General features: G+C 53.3%; 6 protein-coding genes across 6 annotated transcripts; 5 read left to right on the forward strand and 1 right to left on the reverse strand.

The window, feature by feature from the left end:
• Positions 1-471: 471 nt before the first annotated feature.
• On the forward strand, positions 472-3,840 carry A1O7_05569 (uncharacterized protein; the record flags this gene model as incomplete). Its single annotated transcript, XM_007759578.1, has 1 exon — positions 472-3,840. One exon carries the CDS (start codon positions 472-474, stop codon positions 3,838-3,840), a length of 3,369 nt encoding a protein of 1,122 aa, XP_007757768.1.
• Positions 3,841-4,451: 611 nt separating this feature from the next.
• Positions 4,452-5,656, forward strand: A1O7_05570 (uncharacterized protein; the record flags this gene model as incomplete). Its single annotated transcript, XM_007759579.1, has 2 exons — positions 4,452-4,743; positions 4,995-5,656. The coding sequence occupies 2 exons, from the start codon at positions 4,452-4,454 to the stop codon at positions 5,654-5,656; spliced, it is 954 nt and encodes a 317-aa protein (XP_007757769.1).
• A 546-nt stretch (positions 5,657-6,202) lies between these two features.
• On the forward strand, positions 6,203-7,156 carry A1O7_05571 (histidinol-phosphatase (PHP family); the record flags this gene model as incomplete). The annotated part of the gene is made up of 1 exon (XM_007759580.1): positions 6,203-7,156. The coding sequence occupies one exon, from the start codon at positions 6,203-6,205 to the stop codon at positions 7,154-7,156; it is 954 nt and encodes a 317-aa protein (XP_007757770.1).
• Positions 7,157-10,274: 3,118 nt separating this feature from the next.
• Positions 10,275-10,665, forward strand: A1O7_05572 (peptidylprolyl isomerase; the record flags this gene model as incomplete). The annotated part of the gene is made up of 3 exons (XM_007759581.1): positions 10,275-10,414; positions 10,479-10,543; positions 10,601-10,665. 3 exons carry the CDS (start codon positions 10,275-10,277, stop codon positions 10,663-10,665), a joined length of 270 nt encoding a protein of 89 aa, XP_007757771.1.
• A 1,642-nt stretch (positions 10,666-12,307) lies between these two features.
• On the reverse strand, positions 12,308-13,252 carry A1O7_05573 (uncharacterized protein; the record flags this gene model as incomplete). Its single annotated transcript, XM_007759582.1, has 1 exon — positions 12,308-13,252. The coding sequence occupies one exon, from the start codon at positions 13,250-13,252 to the stop codon at positions 12,308-12,310; it is 945 nt and encodes a 314-aa protein (XP_007757772.1).
• An 822-nt stretch (positions 13,253-14,074) lies between these two features.
• Positions 14,075-16,936, forward strand: A1O7_05574 (peroxisomal hydratase-dehydrogenase-epimerase; the record flags this gene model as incomplete). The annotated part of the gene is made up of 4 exons (XM_007759583.1): positions 14,075-14,233; positions 14,293-15,107; positions 15,157-15,565; positions 15,611-16,936. 4 exons carry the CDS (start codon positions 14,075-14,077, stop codon positions 16,934-16,936), a joined length of 2,709 nt encoding a protein of 902 aa, XP_007757773.1.
• Positions 16,937-17,661: the final 725 nt, after the last annotated feature.

The raw sequence follows: 17,661 nt of genomic DNA on the forward strand, positions 1-17,661 counted from the left end.
CTGTTGTGCATCTAATCTGTCTCCTTGAAAGCTCTAGCATCGGCTGAAATCATTCTCTATATGCTCAGTGCACGGCCTGCATTGCAGATGCACGCCTGAGGGGCATTCACTCCAGCCTGAGGACTGGCCTTGTCCTCGATGCTTCAAGTCGCTGATAGTTGACCGCTTTCCGAGTCCGTCCTGATCCCGCTCCTCTTACCGCAGTTAGCATACCTCACCATAGAGTCTCAAGACATTCCGGCCAGGATGCCTGTACTATTCGCACGAACAGTGCAGGCCGGCACAAAGACAAGGCCTCTCTGTTTGAGAACTCAGGTTCACCGAAGCCACCGTGTCAGCTCAGTCCAGGCACGGACCCTCTGGTGGTGGGGACGTCAAACGAGTAATCCAACCGAAGACTTCGAGGAGCGCATGAGGAGGCATCATAAGATGATGAGGTCAAGATACTATAAGCTTGCTCGAAGAAGAGCCATGTGGGAGTCGGAAGAGAGCTCCATGCGACCGTGGCGTTTCAATCGACTCTGGGCAACCCGGTATTGCGACTACAAGCCAATTACATCAACAAGTGCCTCGAATCAAGAAACGAAAGAGTCTCCTAATGAACAAAATCCCGAGAGTGACTTCAAGACAATATACAACGACTTTGAATCTTTTCGAGCAGCCGTTGACCGTGCAATAGCGCGGGATCCTTATGGAACACTGTTCGGAAGACGCCTGCAGAGTCCCCCGTCGTCGAATAATTCATCATGGACTTCGTTCTCTTGGTTTACTGACCCCAAAGAGATCAAAACTGATACAGATGTCTCGTCCCAGCAGTCCAAGCCAGCCGAGACCACAGACACGTCGACCGAAAAGCCAGTCGCAGCTACCTCCACAACTTTCGCACAACAGACTCCGAAAGAGACCACCATGATTTATAGTGAGGAGGCATATGAGTACGACCCAATCACCATGAGGAAGGTACCGACGAAGAAGCACATGTTGGAAGATGAACTGAACATGCAACCTGCGTCACCTGAGCCGGGGAAGCGGTCTCCTTCTCCCAAGCCAAAAACGCAAAGTTCAGCCCCGGAGCCGGCGAAAGACCCAGCAGCTTCAGAAGCAAAATCGTGGTCATCACCGCCCGAACCAACAAAGCAATCGTCAGAGAGCCAGCTAAAGCAGCCTTTTCTCCGGAGCATGTTCTTTCAAGAGCACGGAGTTGAGATACCCGTGAAGACCTTCAGCTCTCATAAAGTGTATGGCTATGGGAATTCGGATACCAAAGCCACTGAAACGCTTACGGAAATAGAGTCAAACCGAACGCGCAGAGGGTTTGATAATTCTAGGAAGCATCAGTTGCGAGACTTGATGAAGCGAGCCAAAGGCAACACCATCGACACAACTGCCTTGTTCACGGAATCCGGCTCGCGAAGTGAGCCCGAACCTGTGGCCGGGCCCTTTACTGATGGAGCTAGAGCCTCAAAGAAACCACGGGAGTCACCCGAGCCTGATGACACGCTTCCGCTCTTCTCGGGCACCACTTATGAAGCCAGAGCCATCAGACAAGCACGGGCTAATCCTTCAGATTGGCTAGCCAAGGAAGGCTTTAGGCAGCCTGCTAACGAGACTGTGAGCTCGGAATCCACAGGAGAGACTGCAGTCGATAGTCCCTTCAAGGAGTCAAACCCTAGGCTTGAGACGGCACTTGACCGAGCCCAGCCGTGCGCGGCTCAAGCCGTCGAGAAATCGGCCAGACTGCAGACCTCCCTAGATCGTCAAGTGTCCGCCGCCAGAAGGCAATCACCTTCAACGGAGAAATCAACGGAGAAAGGGACAGATGTAGACAGAGCGGCAGCCATCCCGGAAACCGGTGGACCAAGGCAGATCAAAGCATCAAACTTCGAATCAGAATCTGATGCGAGGCAAACCAAAGCGGCAGACAAGACAGACTTCGTACATGCAACACCGAAGACCCAAGTCTCGGCAACGAAATTGACCAAGACTATCAACAATGTTTTGGACCATATACGGGAGCACCCCGACGGCATCGTCGCCAAGACGATGAAGTCCATGACCAATCTTAACGAGAACTACAAGAAGTATATTCGTTCTGACGCAGTAAAAGGTTTGACCGAAAAGCTCATCTTCAGAGACGAGTCGTTGAGCAAGACTCCGTCCATCTACAACCGGCCTGCGAAAAGCCTGGACGTGAAGCCGTTCACTCCCTCTCATGACGCACTCGAGACCGACAGAGAACAGCAGGAACGCACAGCTAGCTTGCGGACGGCGACTGAAAAAGCCAAAGACGACGCAGACGTCCAGAATGCTCAGATCTCGCGACTGGCCACGGAGATAAAGGCAGTTTATGAGAGCGAGTATGGGACGATAGACCCCAATCACAGGCAGTCCGCACCGGACCCGGCAATGGATGCCAGCGAAGTGGTAGGTGCACCTTCTGACCCCGTATCCAGCCAGGTTGACGGATCCAAGGCTCATCCGCTCTCGACTGCGAGCCTAAAACCTGGCATTGTAACCAATCCGGTCATTGATGCGCATATCACTAAATTCGAGCCGAAGCTCGCCGAGCTTGTGGACGATGCCAAACAGATCCGTGCTCAACTTCGTGAAATCAGCACCCAAGCTCAAGAGCTTGGGAAGACAGTACCATCGACAACAGCAGAAGCAAATGAACCAACGAACGAGGTCAAACCGCCCCCTTCGAAACTGAGTGAAGTTATCCAAGCAACAAAAGAGGTGAGGAGAGTTCTACACGAGACTAAGAACGCCATAAGATCCATCGAGACAAGAAGACCAGACATTGCCTGGAAGACACCCCAGCTATCTGGATCCGACTTCGGCAAAAAGAGAATCGATGTTAAAGCCCAAAAAGCTGGTGAACTCGACTCATCAGAGGCGCCTGTTGAGAAAGATACGGAGGTCGTGCCAGGGGTCCATTCACCGTCGCAGAATCCGGAAGAGAATGACCAGAAGGTCGTACCTGAACCGGTTCACACCCCGTCAGGATCGCCTACCTGGAATGACGAGCAGATCCCACCAATTGAAAGCCTTCGAGACGTCCAGTTCGATTCGCCGTATCTTGTTCTTTCATATAACTCATCCACTGGGAAAGTGAATTGCTCAACACTGGATCAGCCAGCTGCGGAAACCAGCAAATCTAGTAACATGGTTCAGATCCTAGGGAGGCTTGAGAATGCGCCCGAGTTTCTCAAGCACTTCCAAGCCATGCAAGGAGCGGGGTACTCGCTGTATGATGGAACCGAGAACACATTGGTCTTCCGAAAGGAGCAGCCAGAACAAGCTACAGCTTCAGCTGCGCCCAAAACAATAGCAGACATGCAACAGGTGGCTGAGCAGGCAACGCCAAGTTTGACCACAGAAATACCCCCCAATCAGCCCCTCCACACGGCTGCCACGGTCCTTGATGAGATACCTTCTGATTTAGACCCATCTCCAGGTCCAGCAGCACCCACCGCGCCTGTCTCTCGTCCGTTGAAAGGCAAGCCGCGAGTGAGGAGGCAGGAGAAGGTGTTCTCTGGGACAATCCGTCCCATTGCGGCATCGGACGAAAAGGCTAATACGTCTCAAGCTGACAAAGACACTGTCCAGGCACCGAAGGAGAGCTTGTGGAGGCGGCTTGCACGTGGCGTAAAGCGAACTATGCTGACTGTCGCAGCTCTTGGGGTTGGTGCCTATACTATTGGTTTCGTTGCAGAAGGACTAGGCGCCCACTCACAGCAGCAGAAGGGAGTCGAGAATACAGAAACTCCGGGCCCGAGAAAGAGGATTGTGATGACAGGTCAACGACCAGGTATCTTTAGCACTGAGAGCTCGAGATGAAGAGGGACTGGAGGTGGTTCTTGGGGCACGAGAAGCGCCCTTACAGCACGCAGGATATCAGCACAATCCAGGAAGCATTGATTTCGTGGTTCGCAGTCCTACTGTATGTTTTACAGGGCTGGCGTGTTCGCGGTGTTAAGGCGATGGGCCGGCATTATGTCCTGGCAGCAGTCGATAGTCCAGTCTCTGTGATGAGTTTATGACAGCGACTCTTGGTAGCGACTCTCCACTAAGAAGATAATGCACTTCACTCCCGATATTACAGTCACCATCGTCATGCCCGTGTAAGTGCCCATCTACGTATGCTCGTCCCGGAGAAGAGTTGACCCGAAATCTACCTTCCCTTTTTGGCGGTCTACCTTACAGTACCCAATTCCATTGCAGATTTGTCTCTCAACATTTGTTTATGGCTGAGTCGTCTCCCAAGCTCGATTGTATTGTAAAGTAGCTAGCCGTAGGAGCTAGTGAAGATCTAGATTGCAGGCTCAACGGCGCAATTTTTGGCAGTCAACCTGGCTTCGGGCAGAGGTCCAACACTGCTCAAAAACACTAGTCACTCGGGGCGAGAACAAGACCAATTTGGAACACAACCCTGACGGTTGACTGTCGGAATGTCGAGTATAACTCCCCGTCGTACCGTCCTGATAACAGGTTGTTCAGTCCACGGTCTCGGGCACGCGTTGGCAATTGCGTTCCACAATGCCGGGCTGCGAGTTTTCGCCACAGCGAGGAACCCGGAGAAGATGATGGGACTACGCGAAAGGGGGATCGAGTGTCTGCAACTGGATGTGCTCGACGAAGAGAGTATTCAGATGTGTGCGGAGGAAGTGAGACGGTTGACCGGGAAAGGGGAGAACGGGGCAGAAGGACGACTTGATTGTCTTGTCAATAATGCTGGAGGAGGTAATTGTGCTCCCTCTTTCCTAGTTGGAATGCCCTATGCTCGGTACATGTTCTTCTACACCCAGCGAAGAGTTCTGGAGGACTTGATCTCGGTGGTCCACGCGTGCTTTGCGGATGGGGGTGGAATGACCTTGCTGAACCAAGGCGTTTGGTTTGTCTGAACGTATCGTCGACACCTTACGCCACTCAGCGTCTGGGGCGTCCCCGGAGAGCTCTGCAGCGAATACTAATGCTGGTGACCACATCAACAGGTTACAACATGCCGGTGGCCGACATCTCCGTGCCCGAAGCAAAAGCGCTCTTCGATCTCAACGTGTGGTCCTATATCGCCGTCACGCAGGCGTTTCTTCCTCTACTCCTCCACGCAGCTAGGGATGGATCCTCACCAAGCCTCATCCTCAACAACACGTCCATCTCGTCCATTGAGCCAACGCCGCACAACTCCGCCTACCACGCCAGTAAAGTCGCGGCGGCCATGTTCTCGACACACATGCGCATCGAACTCCAGCCGTTCAACATCCACGTGATCGATCTGAAGACAGGATGTGTGCATTCCAAGTTCCACGCGAATCACCAGGACGGGAATGCCACTCTGCCGGAGGGGAGTATCTACGCGGTCGACGACAAGGTCAAGGAGATGACAGAGGGGGCCATGCGAGGAGCGTTCCCGGACAGGGAGGATCCGGAGGTCTGGGCGAAAAACGTCGTGTCTGATATAACATCGAGTTGGGAGAAGAAGGGATGGTTGGGCGGAAGTGCGTTGCCGTTGGAGATTTGGCGCGGGACGGGAGCGTGGAGGACTTGGTTCTACAACTGCACGTTCTGGCCTGTGGGCTGGTGGGATGAGTGGTGGAGGAAGGCCGTTGGGCTGGATTTGTTACGAGAGAGGCTCCGGCAGGTGTATGGTGCGTAGTTGGATACATTCATGTAGCGCTGCGCAGAGAACGTACAGCGCCTCGATCATTCTCGATGGGGTCTTGTCTTGAAAATGAGATCTTATCTGAAAGAAATTCGGTGCGTATGCAGAGACAGTCCTGCAATCGAGGATTGCCAGTAATGGCATGCTGCGACGTGAGTCTAGGGTTCTCCGGCGACAAATTGAAAATCCTCAACCGGTCTTCTCTAATGCCACCTGAACAAAGACATATGCCACCTGGAGATGATTTCCCGCCTGCGTTTGGTGGCAGCGGAGAGGTTCGGTTTGGGCCAATGGCGGACAAATTCCGGCCCCCTAAAGATAACAAACTTTGAGCATCATCTTAGACTTCGCTCACCTCGGCATCACCATTCTACCCGGAAGTTAGAATCCATTTGTCCTGTTGTAATAAGAACGCCAGAAGATAACACCGCATAGAGTTTCAACAGAAAAAGTCAGCTTCACGCCTCGCAGCAAATTCCAGGGCTGAGAAAGGAACAAGGCTTCTGTTCTCGCTCACTTCTCGATTGGCTGAACTCAACCATGCCACACTCCCACCACAGCCACTCCGGCCAGTTTTGTCCGGGCCACGCTCGCGACTCGCTCGAGTCCATCGTTCAACACGCCATTTCTCGACAGATGACCGTCTTTGCCCTGACCGAACATATGCCGCGGCACGACCTGGACCGGTACCCGGAAGAAGTCGGCACAACCCTGGAGCAGCAGCTAGCAAATGAGGAAGCTTATATCAAAGAGGCACACCGACTGCGTGGGAAGTACAAATCCCAGATTCAGATCCCAATCGGCTTCGAGGCGGAATGGATCCGTCCGGAATCCCAGGAACTGATCGAGGCTAGCATCCAGAAGCACCCGTATGACTTCTTCATTGGCAGCGTCCACCATGTCCACACCGTGCCGATCGATTACGATCACGAGGTTTACCGCGGCGCACGCAGCAAAGCCGGCGGCACGGATGAAAGGCTGTTTGAGGATTATTTCGACGCGCAGTACGCGATGTTGAAGGCTGTCAAACCACCTGTGGTGGGGCATTTCGACCTCATTCGGCTGAAGAGCGACGACCCCAACGCGTGTTTTGAGAGCATGCAGGGCGTGTGGTCGCGGATCCAGAGGAATTTGGATTTGATTTCCGGCTACGGTGGGATCTTGGAGATCAACTCATCCGCAGTCAGGAAGGGGATGCATGAGCCATATCCGAAGGCTGAGATATGTCAAGCAGCCTTGGCAAGGAAGATCCGATTCTGCCTGTCAGATGACAGCCATGGCATCGATCAGATTGCACACAGCTATGGGCAGGTGTTGCAGTTCCTGGACAAGATGGACATCCGGTCTGTCACTTTCCTCAAACACTGTGAGTCTCCTGGCGCGACCGAGAAAAAGGGGTCAACAGACGAGCGTTTCCCAAACCTGCAGGTCGAGTGCTTGGACGTGAAGGAATTGAAAGAGACCGAGTTCCGGCGATTCAAAAAAACTGCCTGATATGCTTTGCTCAAGGCTGGCAGGCGTGGCGGCAACGCCTCGGCAATCAATCGCGTTTGAAGGAAGCGCTTTGAAGTGGTAGACGGGAAGTTCGACACGGGAAAGATTAAGCGAATCCACAGCAACCACATGGCATGCACCTGGTCACGGATTCGCGGTTGTTACTGGTAGCCTTGTATGCTGCTCAGCCACTCGATGCCGGATGCTGGGTTTCAGACACGAATGACAGTCATTATAGCTGCAGGAGGGTCAATGCTGTCACGTCACTCCCTGCGATCTGTGCCTTTTTGGAACTCCACATTGCCTCTTGCAGTATACAGATGAGAACGTCGGAAAGGCGATTATGTGCGCCAGAGAGTCTGTTTCTTCGGATGGTTTGTCAGGGATCCGGATGTCACGCATGAACAGCCAGTCCGGTGGGTACAGGGCGGAAGTGAGCTGATTCGCAGTACTACACCGCTCAAAGACGGGAAGATGAAAGACAATCGTGCTGGAAATGCGGATCTGCGGGTTCAGCGACCTAGCACCAAGCCTTTAGGAGACGAGATCTCTGGCACTTGGACGGTGGAGCTGGCTTGTTCGCTCCAACTCACGCCTTTTTTTGCGTGGCTTTAGAGTTTGGACTGAACCCATTCCTCCAAGACCCACACTCATGTGCGATGAACAAGAGTAACCGGAGAGGTTGACCCCGAATGTCGAGCCTATCCGAAAACCGGCATCTCGGGGAACGGTGCCAGCATGGCAACGTTATAAGCGAGAGCTGCGAGTGTCACTGAAGCCGGATCTGAGGCGGAGACGGTGGATATGCGGGGTCGACAAAGCATCATCATGAACCAAGACCTATGGTCGTGCTCCATCCTCAGCACCGGCGATCCCCAAGGGTCTGCGCGTACCCGGACCCCCAAAACAGAAAGGTCGACTCCAAACTCTTATCATGCAGGACGAAAAAAAGCAAAAATGGTGGGACAGAAGTACGTAAGGTCAAAATGTCTCTACAGGCAGACCGTGCATGAGGAAAATTGATCGATATCCTCTCAACCAGAAAGTTGCTGCCAGAGAGATGAAGAATACAGGGATCTATTGGTATAAGGTGCGCTTCTCCTTGCAGGCGGAGTGCCAACACACGAGCGAGTCGACCAGTATCTGGCCTCGTAGCGCTGGATTTCGCGGTCCAAACATGAGGTAGCGCGTCCTGGCGGCAGGAGTCTCTCTGGATGTACGTGAAGCGATCCAATGCTAGATCCGGAGTCGGGGAGACAGCCTGTGAAGATGGCAGCAGTGACATGTGTCGGCTCCAGATTGGTGGGTGATCGGTTACCAGGATCAGCCGAGATCTTGACAAGGCTGGTTATCACACTCGTCTCACGATGTTGTTGGGCAGGAAGAAGACGCTGAAGTCGTGTGCACAAGGACCGATGTAGACCACTCTGACATCGCCATTTGGACGAGCTCTGACAGAGCATGAACCTGATACGTATGACCGCGGGTGGGACCGTCCGTCCCCATCGACCTCGGTTTATGGCAGGATGGGTTTAGACGCGCGGCCAGGAGTTTCATGCCCGAGGTGCGTATGGAGTGCTTGAACAACAAGACATTGGGAGCCTGGCGGAAATCATGATGATCGACGCCTGACAAAGGTGCCATGCCATACCCTTGTTCGTGTTCGGCAATCTTGGGTCCAGCGGTCTGTACGTCGACTCACTGTTGCCAAAGTCTCTCCGTCACGGCGTGGGAATATTCCTACCTGACTCAGTGCCCTTCTCCGACTATTCAGCAACTGCCCTTCGCGGCTAGTTAGCGTCTTACAGATCGATGGCGCGGGATCAGACGTCGTTGAGGGCGGACCCAAGGCGATAACTCCGCAGCGCTACTCTATCACGACCTTTGGTCGCAGACCACATGACCAACCATGAGCAGATCGTGTGCAGACTATTTGACGGCAGAGGCACACAAGAGTGAGAGATGAGGTACGAGGTACATCGTAGGTTGTATCCCAACAAACCGCTGCCGCAAAGAATGAAACACTGCCCCGCACTTTCGTCAGGCAGTTCGTGCCCAACCCCTCCATCCATGCGCACGTTCCTTCTTTCCAGATCACCCAAGATCTTGATGCCTTGTTCTCCCTCGCTAACTGGAAGAGCTAATCGCGGAAAAGAGAACGCGGCTGCATGGGAGCGCTTGATTGGGAGTCGAGTACGACGTATTCTGCAGCCTCTTCATCCGACGTCTACCGAAGGATTTTGTACGTAGGTGCCTGTGTCAAAATTCATTCTGTGTAACAACGTCGCCGGGTCCTGCAAGCACGTAACTGCATGTTCTTGGATTCCTGGTCGGCTCTGGCTGTTAGAGTTTTCCCCATTCTACGGACCTAGTTTAACCTGCTTTGACTATGTTGGTCTTTTCCTAATGTATGGCTAGCTGCATCTCTCACGTTCCCACGGCCAGTGACCGTAGGGCCTGCTCCGAAATTCGTCTCCTTGGAGGTGCTTAACCTCTTGTGCATAACCTCCGTGATGGGTACAGGGTTCCTTTGTCTTCGATGCTACGAGCGCTGCCTCGTCACGGAGTACATCCCTCACCCTTGTCTTCGACTCATAAGTGTCTAATGATGACGAATGTGATTTGAGTACCAGCAAGGCCGGGTGTAGCTGCTGGGTCGCGATTTGCTTTTTGCCGGTCCGGGTTTCTTCAGACCGCGCCTGCGCCTGCCGTTCAAAGAAGCAGATTTCAAATCTACATACACCGCTCGCCTGACAGCAAATCACACCACCACCGACTTGCCAACTGCCTCGAGTAATCGCCTATCCCACTCACTCCTTCATGACTTTGCTTCGTCAGTCCAACCCACTGCTCCTGCCAAGATCCAGTGCATGCCTGAAACAAATTCCTCCTTTTGACCATCAGCTTTGCTCCACTTTTCTTACCATCAACGTGCCGATCGTCATTCGGATCTGATTCTTTATATTCTCCTGTAAGAACAGAATTGACTTTCCCGATCGTACTCATCCTCTCAAGGCTCCACTACCACTACATCTTATCGCATACCTCGCTGCAACCTCCGCTTCAAAACACCAGACCCTACGTATCATAGATCTAGATACCCTTGCACAGGACAGCAATGGCCACCCGACTAGATAAGAAGCTCCTCTCGGCCGGGAACAATGCGGACTACCCCAAGGCCGGCGACGAAGTCACGATCGAGTACACTGGTTGGCTGTACGATGCGTCGAAGGCCAACGCAGATTACAAGGGCAACCAGTACGTCATTTCGTCGTGAGCGACGGTGGCCGACTCGGTGAGCAGAACTGACCTTTTGCGACAGATTCGACAGCTCAGTCGGCCGCGGAGATTTCAAAACTCAGATCGGCGTCGGTCGAGTCATTCAAGGTGAGGAAACCAGCACGTTATCGATATGAAACGCGCATGTTCACCGCTTGAGTCTAGGCTGGGATCAAGGTGTGCCGCAAATGTCTCTGGGCGAGAAGAGCAGATTGACGATTCCAGGGTAAGTCTTTGAACAAAGCCAGCCGCTGTGGTCCGTGGTTCTCCGCCCATTCCTTGGTGTGTGAGGGTCGCTGTTCTCCATTCTCAACGGCGTTGCTTGGCCTGCTTCGAAGAATCAGAGAACTGATGACTGACATCATCCTTAGGAATATGGCATACGGTGAAAGGTCGGTACACGGGGCTTCTCCAACTTCCTCTTTCTACCCGCATGCATGATCGCAATGCGCCTTGCAGCAATAGCCCGTCGTAACCCCGTTGGTGCCATTATATGCTGTGTGACGTTTCATGCAGCACCAAATGGACTTTTGACCAAGACTCAACCGCAGATCCGGGACTTTGCCCATTGTCACTTGCACAGATTCCATTGGTTGATACTTGTCGACCTTGGTGGGTTCGTGCTGATAGTTGGAGTGTAGTGGTTTCCCGGGTCTCATCCCCAAGAATGCCACTCTCATATTGTGAGTTTAGCTTCTCTTTGTCCTTCCAGTGGCGGTCCCCCAGTCGCTGTTGGGCAGAACCAGCAATCTGTGTAGAGCCACGCAATAACTTATTGTGGCAGTGATGTTCATCTGAAGGCTATCAACGGCAAGAGGGCATGATCTTGTTGCTTGCTGCATTTCGACGCAGTCTTTTGGGTGGCATTGCACGTCATTGAACACAACAGCATCTTTACAAGTCCGGTGTATTCGCGGGATGAGCGACCTTCCAAATGGGGGCCGACAAACGCGACTTCAGATGGATAACAAAGAAATGGGAGGTTTAAGTGAAGAGCGCTTCTGGGCAACAAAAGACACACGGCCGGCAACACGCAGGTAGTACTTGTTTATTCCACTTCGGTCGAGGTCGAATGCAAAGTCAGAATTTCTCTCAACGCCGCGTCTCTTGTGCTCTCCCCCTCGCCCTCTTCCTCTTTTGCCGCAGAATGCCTCTGATGAGAAGCAGGACGAGGGGTTTATGGTGTTTGGAGAGTCCCTGCATAGGAACGTGATGTTCAGAGCAGAACAGAAGAGACACCCCACCTCAGTCTGACGCAGCATGTTATTTGTTGCCAGAAGTCCTCTAGGTCTCGGCTGCACCATCATTCACCCTGCTAATGACAGGTACGCGGGTGGCGAAACAGCCGGTCAAGGGTTCCGTGCTTCGCCTCAGGAGACTTGAGAATTACCAAACGAGACAATGATACAAGCGGGATCGACTTCGGTCTGTCTAAGGTTCCCGGTCTCGAGTATCTTCGACTCGAATGCCCACAGCCGCTGCGCTCCCACGGACTGTGATGACCTTGGCCGGATAAGAAGAGCTTAGTGCGTGCACGAAAGTCGAGATTGAAAGCACAGTGGGTGGTTCGTGAAATTTGCAATGCTCCGTGGATTGGAGCAAAGGAGCTTCAACTCTGGAGTCCATCCTTCCGCCTCCTTCCGCTAGACACTTTCATCTGCTCTGCACGATGCATGCATGCATTGTCACGAGCTTCCAGGCACCGGGCGCCCCCGTGATTGCTGTTCCGGGCAGCTCTCGTCCCGGCAGAGTTAGATCTGCTCACTATTTCTCGTCTGGTATCCGTGGCTGCATCCCGTCCCATTCCGCGCTTACCAGCCTTACGTTCCTCCCCTCGGATGCGTATCATTCATGGTGGGGAAAAAAGGTCCCTCATATCTTGATAACGTCCCTGACCTTCCGATCCTCACCGACCACCAACCGCAATTGCCTCCCCCTCCAATCGTCCTTGACACCCGTGAACACCCCATTCCTCAACGTGTCTGTGTAGAGCTCGTAAGCGGGATAATACCCATCGACAAAATGGCGGACTTGCTCGTCCGTCATTCCGCTCCCCCGCGAGGCACGAAGTCCGGCCTCCTGTTCCAACCGCCACTTATACACGTACAGCGGGTCGAGGGCGTCGATGTGCACGAAGGCATCAAGCTGCGCCGTGATCTCATCGTACTGGCGCAGCGCTTCGTTGATCGTCGTGACCGAGCTGAGCGTGTTGTGGCCGAGACGCCCGCGATACGGCGATTGGGGAGTTGCCGTCTTCAACGCTTCCACGGCCGCGGCGTGCTTCTGCTGTAAAACCTCGGGTGAGAGGGGGCGGAACCCGACGCACCACCCTTCAAACAGGACGACGCGGACCGGGTGCGACGCGTCCGTGTTGACTTCTGCCCATTCCGTCTCCGGGACGCGGTCGCCTTGGCCTGAAAACGCGGCCTTGTTGTACTGCGGGATCTTGGTGGGTTTGTTGTGCTTCAGACTGTCGAACACGGCCTTTGCCAGCGGGATGTCATGCGTCGATGGCTGCCCTCTGTGCTGGAGGAGTGGGTTGTCCGGGTGGGCGCGAGCGAGAGCGACCTGGTCGTCATGCGTCAGGTACAGGTCATCGAGCGAGAAGACCACTGTCGGCAGATTGTGTGGTGGGGAGGTTAGTGTCTCCTTGAGGATGTCGACGAGGACGGTCTTCCCAGCGCCTTGGACGCCGTTGAGGCCGATGAAGAAAGGTGGTGGATTCGAGGACGTGGCCTGTGCTTTCTGGTGCTCGGAAAGCAAGGACAATATAAAGGGCACTACGTGCTGGGCTTTGTCGTCGATGATTTCAGGCATGTTTTGCGGCGTCTATTGTAGTTCCAACTGAGCCCCTGTTGATGGGCTTGGGAAGAGTACAGCACTTCGAATCACGAAAGAAACCGATATGAGCAAACGTCCATTGACGCCGGATATTATATAGATTGCCCGGATTCGAGCGGAGTAAGTAGGCTCCAGCGACGCGACCTGCACTCTTGGGAGGTCCTTTACGGGAAAACTACCTCCATCGTACATACTATTCTTCTATAGCCTGTGAAGGGATGCTCATCTACGCTGATGGCATTGACCTCGATGTTAGGCCTTCTAGAGCCTCGCCCAACAAGGTGTTTTCTATTGCCTCCGTGTGGTCGAAGCAGCTGCCCAGTAAGAAGGCCGGGTGCGCAAATCTTCACATGCCGACTGTAATCGGGGAAATGTGGAGGCAAGGCTTAGACATGATCCGGTGGGCTTTGTCGGAGATGTGTTCGCCGGAGATGTGTTCGCTGACCGATGGCTGGAGCATGGATGAAGGAGGACGGAACGGAAGAAGTTTTCGTGGGGCTGGGAGGTACTCTAAGATCACGTGATTATGTGCCTCGGCTGGTTTTGTACTGACGACACCGAGGCTCGCCAATGGCACATTTCCGCAGTCTTCCTACCTCAATCATAAGCTCAGCTGTTGTGAACGCTCTCTGCCGTATTCATCATCCTGCCGGCATCAGTACCTGGCCACATCCATTTGGCTATTGCGGTGGTAGTCTATACTGTCGCCATATCTTCCCCCTTCCGACCCCTCTATACGTCTGAAGTGTGAGCAGGCACCCATTGCGCATTCCTTGAGCGACGAGTAACCAGGTGACGATGGTGCAAGAATTACGCTTCGACAACCAGACCGTGGTTGTCACTGGAGCTGGTGGTGGTCTGGGAAAGGCATACGCCCTCTTCTTCGCCTCAAGAGGGGCCAATGTCGTGGTCAATGACCTGGGAGGCTCGTTCAAGGGCGACGGTGCTGGCACAAAGGTGAGTCGCTCATTGTCACATGCTTTATCCAAGTTCGTGACTCACCCACGTTCTTTCAGGCCGCAGATGCCGTGGTAGACGAGATCAAGGCTGCTGGTGGCAAGGCCGTCGCCAATTACGACAGCGTTGAACATGGCGACAAGATCATCAAAACTGCCATTGACAACTTCGGGCGTGTCGACGTCCTCCTGAACAATGCCGGTATCCTACGGGACATCAGCTTCAAGAACATGAAGGATTCTGACTGGGATCTGATCAACACTGTTCACGTGAAAGGTGCATACAAATGCGCAAGAGCTGCATGGCCATATTTCAGGAAACAAAGGTACGGCCGGGTCATCAACACTGCTTCCGCCGCTGGCCTCTTCGGCAGCTTTGGCCAGTGCAACTACTCTGCGGCAAAACTTGCTCAAGTCGGTTTCACGGAGACATTGGCAAAGGAAGGCGCCAAGTACAACATCATTTGCAACGTCATTGCTCCAATTGCCGCCAGCCGAATGACCGAGACAGTCATGCCTCCCGATGTTTTGGCGAACTTGAAGCCCGACTGGGTCGTGCCCCTCGTTGCTGTTTTGGTCCACCCTTCCAATACACACACCTCCGGCTCAATTTTCGAGGTCGGCGGCGGGCATATTGCCAAGTTGCGATGGGAACGGGCCAAAGGTCTCCTGCTCCGGTGTGATGAGACGTACACGCCCGGTGCAATCCTCAAGAAATGGGACGAGGTCAACGATTTCTCTGAGCCAGAATATCCCACTGGAGTTGCTGATTTCGTCACAAAATCAGAGGAGTCTCTTAAACTACCGCCCAATGAACAGGGCGAGGATATCCGCTTTGACGGAAAGGTTGTTTTGATCACGGGTGCCGGTGCCGGGTATGTCGACCTATTGCTCCGTCTGACGTGTTAGTACTAACATACCTAGCCTTGGGCGAGGTTATGCACTTGCCTTCGCCAAGCTCGGTGCGTCCGTCGTGGTGAACGATCTTATGAACCCAGACACCGTCGTGCAAGAAATCCAGAAACTCGGTGGTAAAGCCGTTGGCAATAAGGCTTCAGTTGAGGACGGAGATGCTGTCGTCAAGACGGCTATCGATACATTCGGCAGAGTCGACATTCTGATCAACAACGCTGGTATACTACGAGACAAAGCGTTCGCCAACATGGATGACAAGCAATGGGATGAAATTATCGCTGTTCATCTCCGTGGCACGTACAAGGTAACCAAGGCAGCATACCCTTATATGGTCAAGCAGAAGTATGGTCGTATCGTCAACACGACCAGCACGAGCGGTATCTACGGCAATTTTGGCCAAGCCAACTATGCTGCTGCTGTAAGTGTCTCAGACCTCGAGTTGGGCATCGACTAACACAACCAGAAACTCGGTATCCTCGGGTTCTCTCGAGCCCTCGCTCTTGAAGGCCGCAAGAACAACATCTTTGTCAATACTATTGCACCAAATGCCGGTACGCAAATGACTCGAAGTATCCTTCCCGAGGAATTGGTGCAGCTATTCAGGCCCGAGTATGTCGCTCCTCTCGTGCTTGCCCTATGTTCGGACAAGGTGCCAGACCCACCAACAGGGCTCCTCTTCGAGGTCGGCAGCGGCTGGCAAGCACGGACACGATGGCAGAGATCAGGCGGCCATGGCTTCCCCGTAGACGTCAGACTGACCCCAGAGCATGTCGTCTCGCAATGGGGAAAGATCGTCAACTTTGACGATGGCCGAGCCGACCATCCAGAGTCTGCCCAAGATGGTCTCAAGTCCATTATGGCCAACATGGAGAACAAGAGCAAGAAGTCTGATGGCGCAGCTTCTGGTACCGATTATATGGCTGCCATCGAAAAGGCGAAGACAGCTCAAGCCACCGGCACCGAATTCGTCTACGACGACAGAGACGTTATCCTATACAACTTGTCACTCAATGCGAAGCGAACACAACTACCTCTGGTATACGAGAATGACGACAACTTCCAGGTCCTCCCCACATTCGGTGTGATTCCTTACTTCGGCGCTGTTGCACCTTTCTCGATGGACGAGGTCCTTCCCAACTTTTCACCCATGATGCTTCTACACGGGGAGCAATATCTCGAAATTCGGAAATACCCCATCCCCACTGCTGCCAAGCTGGTTTCTTACCCCAAACTGGTCGAGGTTGTCGACAAGGGAAAGGCTGGTATTGTCGTGACCGGTACGGTCACCAAGGATGCGAAGACGGGTGAAGATGTCTTTTACAACGAATCGACCGTCTTCGTCCGAGGCTCTGGCGGGTTCGGAGGGCCCAAGAATGGTACCAACCGTGGTAACGCCACCGCAATCTACCAGCCGCCCAAGCGGTCGCCCGATGCGGTCGTGGAGGAGAAGACCTCAGAGGATCAGGCTGCTCTTTACAGACTGAATGGTGACCGCAACCCTTTGCACATTGACCCCGAGTTTAGCAAAGTTGGCGGTTTCAAGGAGCCCATCCTACATGGTCTCTGCTTCTTCGGCTTCAGCGGCAAGCATATCGTCGAGACTTACGGCTTGTTCAAGAATATCAAGGTCCGCTTCGCTGGTACTGTCATTCCCGGCCAGACCTTGGTGACAGAGATGTGGAAGGAGGGCAACAAGGTCATCTTTCAGACTAAAGTCAAGGAGACTGGCAAGCTATGTATTGCCGGCGCTGGAGCTGAGCTTCTGGGTTCCCCCAAGCCTAAGTTGTAGATTATGTTTCAGGCAGCATCAACTGTAGGTTCGGCAACAACAGAGTTTTGGGATAAGGCTAAGGTTACAAAATGATCTCATCGCTGTAAACTGTCAACGAGATCTCCTGGGGGGCTAATATCGATGTTGACACCCTCGCATTGAGGGGCGATACGTTCGTAGGAACTACATACGAAGGTAGTCTACGAAGTAGTCACAGGTCTTTCGGGGATTGCCGCCGCAGCCGGGAGGCGTCGCACATAAAACCCACTTGAGGCTGAAAAAGATTTCATATATATTGTATACTTTGAAAATTCTTCAATTTTCGTGTTCGAAACGAACAGAGATCTCCAGGCTTCGTGGTCTAGTGGTATGATTGTCGCTTCGGGCGCTGCGGCCTCTGGTTGAAAAAGCCATGAACTGTGACAGGCCTCGGGTTCGAATCCCGACGAAGCCCCTTTTTGGATTTTTTTTTGGAGGCGCTTGATTGATGGACTTGATGGGTTCAGACTCTGTGCTTTTTGCGCGCTTTTTGCGTAGTGAACTGAGTTGTGAAATGTTAGTTGCGTGTTTCGTAGCTCGTAAAGCAGGCTTGTCAGGAAAATACTCCGTTTCCGCTCCGAGACACGCCAAAACCGGATTGACGTCGGGGAGGCGACACCCAATTGTCGCTCAAACGTCTTTCCTTACCAGCCTTACTCATACCTACATGCGTGGAGGGAATGGTGATGCCTAATTTTCCCACA

Source organism: Cladophialophora yegresii (assembly GCF_000585515.1).
Source record: "Cladophialophora yegresii CBS 114405 chromosome Unknown aczIN-supercont1.4, whole genome shotgun sequence".
NCBI lineage: Eukaryota > Fungi > Ascomycota > Eurotiomycetes > Chaetothyriales > Herpotrichiellaceae > Cladophialophora > Cladophialophora yegresii.